The following is a 14,265-nucleotide window of genomic DNA, read 5'->3' as shown; positions in this document are numbered from 1 at the left end:
GTGATGGTTATGTTGTCGGAACAGAGCACACAGCCCAAACAGTGCTTACCCACAGAATCTCACTATAAAAAGTATTTCCCCACTCAAATAATAAGGTATGGGACCGAACAAGATTCTACAGTAAATCGCAGCGGTAGACCTGCGAGGAGATTAGAAAAGTCTAAATATAAACATTTTTATACGTTTCGTCCTGGTAAAATAAAACCCTCACAGAAATCTGCATTGAAAAGTGTAAAACGTCTCAAGTATAAATACACGGAAAACCAACCTGCACTGAAAGAGGCATCTCTTTCAAGGTATCATTCCAGCATCATTACGGACACATTTTGCGGAGCTCGGAGTTCGCGGACTATAAATAAACGCATGGATATCTCCAAGGGTATTATTTTGACGTATCACGCCTTGGTAATGAAAGACGTGCGCAAATTAAGAAAGTTCCTAGGCTCGACGGATACCGTTTTTAGGAAGACCCGTCTTTTTTTCCTCTATCGCATTGCTTTATATTTTGGCTCTTTCTAAACCGTAAAATCTCCTCAAACCATAATTAGACTTCCCTACAAACACATCATACAGCTGTAGCTGCCACAGGGAATATCAATTCGGTCCGTTTCCTATCTATGGTGATGCTTAATATGGTCCCCTGTCCCCACTGAATGGGCAACAAGTATTTTTGAGCAGTGGAAGAGATATCAGTGTGCATCATGATAATCATCATTTCTTCTGGAGTCCAGAAATATCTGCAAAAGTGTAAATATGAGTTGTATGTCGTGAGAATATCTGAAACTGTACCCTCACTGGAAAGTATAGTTCTTTCTTTATTTATATGTTAGACGGTATAAATGCATGTAAAGTCGAGTAATTTTGATTTTTATCATGTCAGTTTTTGCGAAATTTTATCTGTACCTGTAGGCCTATGTATCAGGCATGTTTTATAAGAAGGGACGGCGAAAAGTAATTAACATCATAAAAACATATGAATCAGTTATTGTCTTCCTACAGTATCTGTGAGACAGCTCCAGTTTATAGCACATACAATGTACTTTCAATGTAATTTCTTAGTGGCGGCATCAAACATGGGATCAAAGGGAACAAGACTGTTGTTACTCCATCTCTTGAACCTCCTCGACTAGTTGATCTTTGAATATCTTACAAACACACACACGTACACACACACACACACACACACACACACACACACACACACACATAGGCTTACCCTACCGGCCATCTGCTCTATACGGCCACTTAAAAAAAAAAAAAAAAAAAAAAAAAAAAAAAAAAAAAAAAAAAAAGATCCGAGAGAAAAGCCATGTGACCGCTATAGAGTGGTTTTGACTGCATGCATATTGATGACCCGATGGGGAAACTAACATTCTACATTCTGGGGGAAACCAGCCAACATGTATCTTTTCGGGCCACCAAAATTTCAGATTTGAAAACTTTAGTGACCCAAACGAGCCATCAGACAAAAAGTTATTGTCGAGCTCTGATATATAGGCCTATACGCAAACACACACACACACACACACACACACACACACACACACACACACACACACACACACACACACACATATATATATATATATATATATATATATATATATATATACAATGTATATATATATTTTTTTGGGGGGGTGGTAAACGTCCTCTTAAATTGCATGTACAATGTATTTCTATGTTCTATTCTACTGAAACATCCCGAAACGTGAGAGTTTTTCATCTCGACTGGCATTTGCCCGAATTCTTTACCATTCCCAACTTTCACCGTGTGCTTCACTCATCTTTATGGATTCTTTATGTTGTGGGATATTATTTTATTCTCCTTTCGAAATATAGCTATAGAGATATATAGAGGGAGATAGAAAAAATGTTTGGTAAACCAAGTTACATGAACAGAGTATCTTGTAATCAGAACTTTGATTTCATACTTAAAAAGAATGAAACACAACAAAATACTCTATTTTTTCAGGTGTTTAAAAGGTTGAAATATTTGCGTTTAATACTTTCATCAATACTATTTGGTGTGATGATCTAAAGTGTCACTAAACATAGAATAATATAACAACCATTAATGTGAAACGTGCATGACAAGATGCAACAGGGCAGTGGATGAGACTTGAGTGAAAATACGCAATTTGCTACCGTAAAGATATGTTAGAACTGTGTGAAGGGAGGAGAGAGTCTCTCTCCCATGCCCCCTCCCCGGTGCCGGGTGATGCGGGGTGATGTCGAAGATTCCGAAGATTCGTTAATTCGAAAATAAAATAAGGTTACTTATTGCCAAGGTCTGTTATTCCGAAACACACAAATATCGTATAACTAGAGGTTCGATAATCGGAAGATGAAAAGGGGTCCGTTATTTCGAAGGCTCGTAACTCCAAAAATGAAATAAGGTTCGTTATTCCGAAGCTCCGTTTATCCAAAGATGAAAAAAAAAGACCTACAAAGGGTCGACAAGGGTTCGACAATCATGGTACGTTCTAACAAACCTTACTTCGTTTTGGGTAACGAACATTAGGATTAACGAACCTCTTTTTATATTCGGATTAATGGACCTTTGGAAAAACGAATTTTATTTCACCTTTGTATTACAGAGCCTTCGGAATAACGCACCTTATTTCATCTTCGGATTAAAGAACATTCAATGTGCCAATCCTTCGCATTAATGAACCTTCGAAATAACGAACATTCGGAATATAGCGAACTGTAACTCCATCTCCCTGGTGAAGTCTGTAATGTCCGCAAATTTTTCTTTTTCAGTCAGATGTTTTGTATAAGACATCGACCAACCTTGTGACGTACTGTTCGTTCTCAGACATGTCAGAAGATCGCTAAATTCATGACATGATGAGAACCCAGCAGAAGACAGAATAGCATTAATGTTTTTAAAAAAAAATAGAGAGAGTCTTTTCAAGTCTTGAATAAAGTGGACTTTGGACGTTCATTCCAGTATCGCCCTGTGCTCCGCAAACATTAATAGCATAATACATCGATCACTTCTTCCTTGATGATAATGAAGTACATGTAATCATCCTGGGGAAAACTATATTAGTCTTATACGTGAAAATTACGGCACCTGTAAAATCATACAACTATTTTGCTTTATTCTGCTTCGCAACAATTATTTGAAACGTATCTATATAGGTGCCTGGAACACACGATAAATTCTGTGATCTCGTGTGCTATAATCAATTTCCGTTCAATATATTCTCCTTCAATGCAGCAAATGGAAAGATTAAATGAGTGTGATTTTTTTTAATAGTTATGTAACTATAGATGACCTCAACAGTTACTCAGTTGTATATGTTCTAACAGCAGAGTATGTCTTATCATTTCGATTTGAGAATCTCTGATTCATTCGCAGCACATTATGACATATAAACATTGGCAGTATTTACTGGCTTTCGCTGTGAGATATCTTTAAACAAACAACAACAGATCATTATCAAAATCCCAAACATGCGACAAAAGGTTGATGTATATATATAACTGTCAATTTTAAGTAACAAGGAAATTAAGCCTTGGGTTAATTACGGGAGTAGGTAGCAATGCAATACATCCTTGTCATATTTCAGTCTATTTCATTTCATTTCATTTCATCATCTTATGCAGTGACAACTGTAACGTTCAGACGTTAACATCGAGGATAGCTAACCTTGAGGATCTTAATATGGGGAGCCAAGTGTCGCAAAATCGATTTCGTAACGAAATCAGTCATTTCGTCGACGAAATGACCAGTTCGACACCTAGCGTCCCATAGAACTTGTCCTCCAGGTTAGCTATTCTCGACATGCTCGAGGTTCACGGATCACCGTCTGAACGACGTCGTCACTAGTCTTATGTCGAGTCACCGCTGATGATTATTCAAATTCGAACGTCAAGTCAGTGTCAGCCATTTGCTCTTCGTACACTTTGTCAAATTCCTCATTTTCTCTGACCGTAAATCGGCTCTTCCAATTTCCGATGATACCTGTCAGAAAATAAAATGAAATCATAATGTTACAATAACGTTAATGAATGGTAATGCATGTACTGGTACCAAACATACTAGGACAGTTCCATTGAAGCGAAGTTCGGCTATTCATCTGTGCCTTTTTTTTTTTGCCTTGTCTTCACATTACATCCCTATAAATCTTTTTTTTTTAATATCACCGTTGTATATCGCTAATGATGATAAAACTGCAAATTCAACAAAGTTTAAAACGAGGAAAATGTGGCTTCAGACAATTTCCAAGCAGGCAAAACTACAGGGCCTATCGTAATAACACTTAATTTGTCATCTTTGGCTTTCATTTCACTCGTAGAAAGCGGAAATGGAGAGAGAAAAAAATAGTACCGGTACACTTTTTTTAGTGAAATGAACCTGATGCGAAAAAGTTCAAATCAATAACAAAAAAATAGTCCGTACTTTTATTCCCCACATTATTGTAACGTTCCTCAAAGAGACACATGTATCCTAATACGTTTCTTTCCTTATCTTGGATATCATTTCATATACAGTAGATGTATCTGCTACTTATTCAATTTGTATTTTTTTTTTTATACCCTAACCACTATTTTTTTTTCCAAAGGCAAACTATAGCTTCATGATAATTTTACGTTAGAGTCAAGTTTGCTCTGGTGTGTCTGTGTGTGTATAGTGTGTATGTGTATGTGTGTGTGTGTGTGTGTGTGTGTGCACATATGCATGTGTGGAATGCTAATAAAGTGTTTTGTGCATGTTATTTCTTTGTGAATAGGATTTATATCTAATAAGATGACACGAAAAAAAGGTTTTGTGTGTATGTGTCTCGTGCTAGACACCAACGGGTCATACTGTCTATACGTCTACGACACATACAGCCTACAGTTGCACAAACAACCAACGATCTACAGACACTAATAGAACAAGGCCTATAGCCACGAGCAATGCGGTCCACGAGCCAGACTAGGCAAATAAAGTCATATATTGTCTAGCTCGTGGGCTGTGTGACTCGTGGACTGTAAGACTCATAGGCCAGTATATGACTCATGGGCCTTTTTACAAGGTCTTCAACTCGTGGGCAGTGAATAGAACTCGTGGGTGTCTAGCTTGTGGGATGCCCCCATTTATCATGGGCGTGTTATCTTAGGCGTCGAACCTTTGCTCATGTAAGGCTGCTTCCCGAGCGACTTGGTGAGCATCTGACCGTCCTTCTGTTCCTCCACTTTCTGGTAAGATTTCTTCATCCCGCTGAACGAGCTGTGCTCCACCACTTTATCCAGCACTTCGTCGGTCAGAGGGCGCCCGAGGAAATTTGCAATCGAGACGACAGACTGTCGCAAGTCCTGCACAACACATGTGAGGTCAATACGAAGTGAGATGACCGTACAAATGACCGTACATAATAGGGAGTCTTGGTAACAGTGGTAGTCGAATTACTATTGTATATGTGCACATTACGCACATTTGCACCACTCGAGTGCAGACATTGTTTTGTATTCAATTTTTTTTTCGTTTTTCTTCACCTTTATTATACTTTGTAATGTCAATAGAATGTGCACTTATATTCCGTAAAAAAAAAAATCGTATTTACATGTTTTGTTGAAGATGGAAATGAATGAATGAATGTATATCATCTTATTTGCATATAGTACTGCTATAAATGCTGCTATACACTACAAAATCTGACTCATTTGTTTTTACGTTTTTAAGATTGTTTTCTTTCTCTCCTTTCCATTTTCACTTTTTTTCAGATATTGCGACTTGTGTTTGTCTTTACATGAAATAATCATTTATAACGTCGGCCATATATAGCACAGCTTTCAGGTATATAAAGAGTAACTGCGTGCATTTTGGTTGTGCGCGTATATAATCCAAAGAGATCGTAAAAGGAAACCTTGTTGCAACTAATATGATTGCGAATCAAGAAATGACATTATTGATATACCTGCTTCATGTCCTCGTATTTAATGAACAGCTGATTTTCCTCATGCCGAAGATTCCAAGACGTCTTCACGTGGTGGAACCAAGAGCCATAATTTCGCGCTGGAGGGGAATAGACATCAATAAAAAGGTCATAAGAGTGAAGACCAAGATGGTCAAAAGAGGTGCATTATGAGAAATTAACAAGTACTTGTTAAGACTTCATCGTGGCGTTATCAGGAAATGTTATTAGTTTGTCATTGTCTTGATCGCATTTTGCTTATGAATGGCCTAAAAGATCGACAATCTATCTCAAGGGGATAGCATGCTACTAAACCATCATGATTTTCTGTCTATCTTTGCTATAATTTCCGTCCGTCTTAAAGTAGTAATCATTCTGAAGTAAGTACACCGTACAAGGAGCCAAATCCCAAACAATCATCCTATAATATTATCGCCTCCTGTCGTAGTTGTGTGACGTCACATATCATTTCCTTTTCTTTTCTGTAGGGGGAGGGGGAAGTACTACTAGTGATATCGAATTGTACAATATCAATCCTGAGGGATAGTAATACAACAAAAATACTCTTCTTTACTTCCATCCATGAATTCCTGGAGTGCTTCCTTCCATTTGATGAAGTTTCCCATCTCGGTTCCGCCTATGAAGCGATCAAGAGAGGTGATCACATCTTTGGGATTTCTGGCAACATAGATCACCTGGCGGTAAACAGACAGAAATTATGTCAGCACTTTCTCTACGACGTATACAGAGACAACACAAAACGGTACCAACAAAATAAATGTCGCCAGCCCTCCCACACTGTAACCGAGCCGATAATCTTGCAAAATTTTACCAGGCAGAACGACCTCAGCCAAAAGGCCAGAAAACGATTACTATTCATTGATCATTTCTTAACTGTATCCTTGAAAGCGAAAGAAAAGGGAAATCTGAACAGCTTTCAATTTGGTTTACAGTGGTGATATCGCATCAACTTTCCATCTATCCCTCCATGGTCCTATCTCACTGGAGGAGACTCACTGGAATCGACTGCCGCGACTCATGCAACTCTCAAGACCAAGTAATAGCTTACGCTATCAACAAGACAGCGACATAAGAGCGACGACCGCGGGAAGTCTCCCAACAAGTTGACAAAGGAAGTCGAGGAAATGTTGGTGTTCTCAGTAGCGGAGACGTCTCCGCGACGTCTTCGGTAGATAAGCAAATTGGTCTCTCCATGGTAGTCTCAGTGACTTATTGTCCGCAACTGACAAGACATTGCGGAGACGTCTCCGAGACCAGCTGGTGACTCGAAAAAGTCTCCGAAAAAAAAGAAAAAAATAGAATTCCTTTGATTCTCTCGAGACCCCTCAAAGATCACAGGCTGGTCACCAGGAGACGTCGGGAAGATGCCGCAGAGACATCTCTAAGACCAGCAAAGTCGAGTCACCACTAGGACCTAGTCATCAAGCCAATGAGATATATACCAACTTTAGTGGACAATGACTCTTCTGTGATGTCCTTAGAACTCTGCACTATGTCATACGTCTTCTTCTTCTTCTTCTTCTTCTTCTTCTTCTTCTTCTTTTTCTTCTTCTTCTTCTTCTTCTTCTTCTTCTTTTTCTTCTTCTTCTTCTTCTTCCTTGTGGTCTTTCTGATGTACATGTCAGCTCGTGTCCTATGCTGTGAAGGCTGCGTCTTTCAGCCAGGACCTGCCAGCAGGAGGCTACGGACGGTCATAAGTAATAATCTTCTTTTTGAATTTGCACAACTAATGGCTCAGTCGATATTTAAGAAAACGAGCAGATATCTATAATACCTTTGTCTTCTTGCTCTTTATCTCCGGAGGGAGGAACCTCACCGGAAGGTGAGACTGGATGATCCGCGGTGAGGGCGCCTTTTCTATAACCTTGTAGAACGGCAGGTGGCGCTTTTTGGACGTATCATAGGAGTCCTTCTGAAAGTAGACCATCTCGATGTTGCCCTGTGTTGTCGTGCGGTCGATGGTGTCAGGGTTGCCATCGTTAAAGATGAGGTGTACGATCTCGGACGCCCAGTGCGTACCTGAATAGAAGTACAGAAGGGAAATTGCCATTGTTTAGAGAGTTCTTAAAGTACAATACCCCTCCATGTTAAAGTTGACTTTACTAGACATTAGAGTTGAATTACTCTAAAGAATAGTGGAATTGTCATCAAACAGAAATTAGATTATGGAATTGGAGATTATAGTGACTTGTGATTTTCAAGCAATGTGCACCATTACTATCATTTGAACAAGAAAATCATAGCATTTTCAATTTTTACTTGTTTTTACCTATTGGTGATTTGGTAGTAAAACCACGTCAGTTGAGGTGATGACGTCATTGTCTACCTTTGGTTTGTACACGGAAATGTTACAGATGCTCATGTTTTTGGTACATGATCTACCGTTGCGCCACGGCCGAATAATGTCGCTTTTATATGGGGAAAAACATAAATTGTCAAGAAATCACATTTATTGAAGATTTTTGTGTAGATCAGAGGAGGACTTGTGAGCTCATGACACTATTACCTTTCTTGATTTACTCAGTACTTGATACTTACAGCAACCTGTCGGATAAGCCAAGTGAAGCATTGATATTCCACAATTTCCGTAAGCCAGTGAAATTTGAAATTAACGAAACCTTGAAGTGATTACTGTGTCTGCATGATTCACTCCATTAAGAAATTAAGTAAAACAAAGTGGTTGTAATAGAAGGTGGGTTGCACCTTTTATTGGGACATTTTTTATGTCTTTTCTTTATATCTCAGCCATTTTCAAAATCGAAATTAATCGGATAAACTTCGAATTCCTTTTAGAATCGTGTGCTCTTTTATATTTCATAAGAGGTTTCATTATCTCACAAAAAAGTTGGAAACCTGAAGCCCCATTTTAACCAAAAGTACCATTCCTTTAAACAGAGTCATTCACTTTTAGTATCCAGATGAAGGTATTATATAAACCAATGATTGTTCTTTTACAAGAAAAAGTATCTTCCATGGGTTTAATCGTATGATTCTGACATTCAAGCATACTCAGGAGTTCGTCATTTGGCCAATTAATTTAACAAATTTGTCAAATTTTGGTAGTGGATAAACTCTGGAGAATATCTATCTGCCCTCCAGTCACCAGTGTGGTATTCGGTTGAAGAGGTAATATTTCAGAGAAGTGAAGCCCACCAGATTTTGAATAGGTGTTAATCCAGATATCGTCTTCTCGAACGTCAAAAGTCTTTAACCGCTCAATGCTCGACGGAATGACCAGGGCGCTGAACTTGACCCCTTCATAGTAGACGCTGCCGCCGACGTTATGATCTACCCAGTCGCTGTCATCGAAGACGGAAAGATCCACAGCCATGGTCGATCACGATATGGAGGCGGAATCCTTTAAAATCAATAACAAAGGCAGTAGCGGAAAAAAAAACCCAAACAAGCAATCGTGCAAGAGTTTGATAACCTATGACAGCAGTAGTGTAAATACTTGTGTTAGCGAAATGATTGCAAGGTCCGCGGCAAGGGGAGTTACATTAATGCTAGCCATAGAAGACATTAAGTTTTGTTGCAGTGTTATTATTGTTGCAGGTCATCCCACTAGACCGACACCCACGAGTCATACAGCCCACGAGTTCGACATTAAAAACAGGCCCTTGAGTCATACAGTTCACTAGTCACACAGCCCATGTGTTCGACACTAGGCAAATAAAGCCCATGAGTTCGACACTAGGTAAAAACAGCCCACGAGTTCGACAGATACAACACGCCGCTTAATGTGTCGGTCTCATGGGCCTTATAGCTAAATAGTGTCGAACTCATTGGGCTGTGTGACTCGTGAGCTGTATAACTCATTGGCTGTATATACACTCGTGAGCTCTATAACCCGTGAGCTGTTTGACTCGTGGGTGTCGGTCTCGTGACGTACACCCTTACAAGCTACCTCCACTTTCAAGATTTGTTGTTGTTGTTGTTGTTTCATGAAGATTGTTTTAAAACTGATCGGACGTCAAATTCAATTGGTGACAGAGACTCCATTAAGAGTTTTAAGTCATTAACCCAGAACTGCAAAAAGGCATTAAATTTTTGTAGCATCGCATGATTATGTGCATAACTTTCCCTTTGCTGCGCTGCCAATTTCAGCAGCCCTGTTAATGAACCATGAGAAAAGTGCAACCGACAAATATCTTTGCCCTTGCTTCCCCTCATATCCATTACCCAAGAACGTGTCTATGACGCCGTTCATGTATTTTGAATTCCCATACATGTATAACTAAAAGATCTGCACTTACCACAGAGAGCTGTATAGCAAAACAAGCAAACGGTGATGTGGAATCGGAAAGATCCATTAGTGCCTGCTCTGTATAATGTACGTATATACACGGCTCACACACTCAGAGACCTTACAAATCGTCTGAGCGACCGTCCGTTCAGGAAGTCTAAAGTTCGACAGAAGTCTACAATATTATTACACATCGAGTGTAGTATTTTGACCTGATGAAATCTTGCATGGCATCCAACGGTATCAAATATTGCGATGTATGCAAACATACCTTACTGTTTACATTATAAAGATCCTTACATGCAGTCGCGACTGATTCCCTGCAATGTAAGTTATATAGGCCTACATATTATGTTAGATGGCATAAAGAGTAAAACACATTTCCGCAGAGACGTTTCATATCACTGTTTAAGTGTCTTGTCTATGTGTGTTTATTTGATCTACAAGATCTCTGCATGATATTACTAACACCAATGACATTGAAAATGACATTTGATTCTTGACTTCTGTGCTGTGTTCAGTGCAGGAAGAGGTATAAGCCCTAACGTTAAAAATTAATAGGGCCTACTTTGTGAACATTTGACTTGGCATAGACGGAATGTCAAATACCTGCCGTACTACTCTATTTCGTATAAACAATGATAATCATAATCAAAGGCGAACGGCAAGCTATCATAATAACGACTCTACCAGTGCAATTTGTGGAATGACCTCATTAAAGCATTGTATTTCATGTTTGCTAATTTAAAGAACTTGTAAGTGGACAACAGGTGACCCATGCCCGTTTCCACAATATGTTGGTAAATCACGAGTGTACACTACATTACTTCGTGACTATCAAGATCCTTGCCTTGCTAGAAGTAATATTTCTTCGCCGCATATTACACCTGAGAAGAGTCAGCGCCACACATGGAATATTTCCCATGGGTAAGTGAATCAAAAGTGATATCGTATAGGGAGATACGGATTCTGGTTGTACTTGTTAGGGTACTATCTGCATTAAGCATATTCCTAAGCGAACGCAGAAACATATTATTTTTACATCTATTTCGCTGATTACATTACAATCGGAGCTGTGAATATATTGGTTTGATTTATCCTCTTATTTTTATATAAATGTTTGATTATGAGCTATACATACTTACTTTTTGTGGCACGCTGCTTCACGAAACGTTCGAGTAGCATTCGCAACTTACGCTCCTTCTGATAGCGTTGAGCCTGTACACCTAATCTTTCCTTCTGAAGTTTTCTAGTTCAAGTTCGACAGTACGGTCCTGCTCAGCTCCTTCCCGTCCACTTGAAAATAAAATGTATATCAATACAAGCACTGCATCACACGCAAGCAGACGGGTAGAAAAACACCAAGCGATCGCGTTTTGCCGTTTTGTCGAAAGATTTTGGTGCAGCACTCACATTGAGCGAAAAATGGGTCAAGAGGGGAAGAGGTGTGTAATCTTTTCGTGACCCGGGACTCCCTTACCGTTAAAGAGAAAGGCCTGATATATTTTTTGGTTGAGATTGGGGATTCGGATTTTAACTCTTTTGCGAGATATTAACGTAGATATACGACTCATAAAAATGATAGTAAAGAGCTTGCCATTCTAAGATGAATTTCAAGGTTTGATTTAACGAAAATCGATTTGAAAGGGCCGAGTTATCCGAAAAAAGTAAAACAAATTTAGTGTAATAAAAGGTCGATCCAACCTTTTATTATGACATGTTGATATCTAAGCCATTCCAAAACCAATTTTCATTAGATAAACTTTGAATTCCCCAGAAAATCATATACCATTATCTCACAAAAAGAAAGAGTTGGGAAATATCTCAACAAAAATTATACCCTTCTTTTAACTGCCAAGGTTCTTTTCAGTAGATCCTTTGGTCTACGCTATATCGAAGAATACCATACTGACATCACTTTTACATTTGAAAGCAAAGGTGAAGGACGCGTGTCCGACTCGGCGTTGTTGGTGCACTGATGACCGTTTCATGATGAAAATATACGCAAGATCCAGGATTTGTATTTCGTGTTGTTTGTATTGTTCGTTTGTTCGTGTTTATGTGTGTGTGTGTGTGTGTGTGTGTGTGTGTGTGTGTGTGCGTGTGTGTGCGTGTGCGTGTGAAGCTTGTTTTCTACTCACCAATGTGTTTTTTTTAACATAGAATTTGTCTTCATGGAAACATATAAATCACAAAACACGAACAATATGAGCCATAAACATATCGAAAAGAAGAGACAGAAAACAAGAGACCCGGGGTCACGCGCTCACCTGAGTATCGGAAGTTCACTTTCCATGCATTCTTGCAGACTCTTACCTGAGAACATTGGAAACTTATGGTGGGGGTAGCTTTGAGAGCTGGGGGCATGGTGTCCATTTACATATTCCATCACACTGGTAAAAATATACCTGCCAAGTACACTGTACTTTATAGAATGGTGGATTATGCAGCTTGGGTAAAAAAAAAAGACTTAAAGCCCTATCACTTTTGATTAGAACCAGATAAAGAAATATTGAATTTTCATTAATTTAGGAGGTTTGGACCCCCTGGGGCCCCGAAGGAAAGCATGGTGCCCATTCAAATACTTTGAGATCTTATCCCCATGGGAATGCGTTATACTTGCCAAGTTTGGTGAAAATCCATTATGTTGTTTTCAGCAAGAAGATGAAAATTTAAGCCCGCATTGGACCCCCCCCCCCCATCCCATCCCGCTTTCTTGGGTCCCAAGGGGATGGGGGCACCCCTAATTCTCCCATGAACAAACTTTAAACAACAGCTATCAATATACTGACTCATTGTATTAACTTATCTCAATCACTTCTGGTTCGAGAGAATATCTGTAAAGATTCCTTACGGGGGGACCCCTGGGGCCCCCTAGGTTGGGCATGGTGCCCATTTAATGGAATTGAGATTCTATCCCCCTAGGGATGCTACCTGCCAAGTTTGGTGAAAATTTGTGATTGGTTTTTCAAGAAAAAGATGAAAATTTACAATTTCGGTCCAAATCTAGGCCCCCTAGGGCCCCCCAGGTGGGGCATGGTGCCCATTTGTTGGGAATGAGATTCTTTCCCCCTAGGGATGCTACCTGCCAACTTTGGTGAAAATTCATAATGGCATTTTCAAGAAAAAGATGAAAATGTACAATTTGGGCCCCATTTGGGCCCCATTAGGACCCCTCCCCACGGTCCCAAAGGGGCACCCCTGATTCCGCCATGAACAAACTTGAAACTATAAAGTTATCAATGCACTAATTCATAGTATTAACTTAACTCTATCACTTCTAGAGAAGAAGATTTTTTTAAGATTCCTTAATTTTGGGGGGTTTGGGCCCCTCTGGGGGCCCCCAGGTGGGGTATGGTGCCCACTTGAACAAATTGAGATCCTATTCCCCTAGGGATGCTACCTGCCAAGTTTGGTGAAAATCGGTCAAGGGGTTCTCAAGAAGAAAATGAAAATGTAAAAAGTTTACCCACGACGGACGACGCACGACGGACGCCGGACGAAGAGCGATCGCAATAGCTCAACTTGAGCCTTTGGCTCAGGTGAGCTAAAAAAAAAAAAAAAAAAACAACACACACACACACACACACACACGCAGTGGCGTATCTAGGGGGGGGGGGGGGGGCAAGGGGGGCACGTGCCCCGGGCACCACTCCTTGGGGGCGCAAAAAACGAAAAAAAAAAAACGAAGAAGAAGAAAAAAAAGAAAAAAATGAAGAAGAAGAAAAAAAAAAAGAAAAAAGAAAAGAAAAGAAGAAGAAGAAAAAAATCGCCCGGAAAGGGAGGGAGAATGGTGGGGGGGGGGGGGCAGAAAACCAAATCAAACAAGATAAAAACAAAACATGATGATGACGCGGACAAAATGACAATGTTTATTGTGTTTACACAAGAATTCCATGTTCTGTAAGCTGACATACAAAAATTTTCGGCTCGCTCGCTGCGTTCGCTCGCCAAAATTTATATAAAAAAAGAAGGTGAGAACAAAACGTGATGATAACGTGGACAAAATGACAATGTCTATTGTGTTCATTCATGTCATTTTATATTTAGTAGGCAAAATGTTTCACGGAGCAGCGGCTGCAATTT

General features: G+C 39.6%; 1 protein-coding gene across 1 annotated transcript; it reads right to left on the bottom strand.

Annotated features, from left to right (window-relative positions):
- Positions 1–3,842: 3,842 nt before the first annotated feature.
- Positions 3,843–9,424, bottom strand: LOC139729910 (sulfotransferase 1B1-like). The gene is made up of 6 exons (XM_071640828.1): positions 9,087–9,424; positions 7,708–7,952; positions 6,487–6,607; positions 5,916–6,013; positions 5,127–5,313; positions 3,843–3,976 (listed from the first exon to the last, which is right to left on the bottom strand). Exons 1-6 carry the CDS (start codon positions 9,262–9,264, stop codon positions 3,867–3,869), a joined length of 939 nt encoding a protein of 312 aa, XP_071496929.1. The 5' UTR covers positions 9,265–9,424; the 3' UTR covers positions 3,843–3,866.
- Between the last annotated feature and the right edge of the window lie 4,841 nt (positions 9,425–14,265).

The sequence above is a fragment of the Diadema antillarum genome, unplaced genomic scaffold (assembly GCF_040938485.1).
Source record: "Diadema antillarum isolate AM-2024a unplaced genomic scaffold, OU_Dant_1.0 seq00000269_RagTag, whole genome shotgun sequence".
NCBI classification, from domain to species: domain Eukaryota; kingdom Metazoa; phylum Echinodermata; class Echinoidea; order Diadematoida; family Diadematidae; genus Diadema; species Diadema antillarum.
The sequence above is the reverse complement of the archived record's forward strand: the minus strand, read 5'-3'. Positions and strand labels throughout refer to the sequence as shown.

Excerpts from the sequence above, each read along its gene's own strand:
- LOC139729910 (XM_071640828.1), bottom strand. The coding sequence starts at position 9,264 with ATGGCTGTGGATCTTTCCGTCTTCGATGACAGCGACTGGGTAGATCAT. Across the intron at positions 6,014-6,486 it reads CCAGGAATTCATGGATGGAA|CGCGAAATTATGGCTCTTGG; the intron begins GTAAAGAAGAGT and ends ATTCCCCTCCAG. Across the intron at positions 3,977-5,126 it reads GCAGCCTTACATGAGCAAAG|GTATCATCGGAAATTGGAAG; the intron begins GTTCGACGCCTA and ends ATTTTCTGACAG.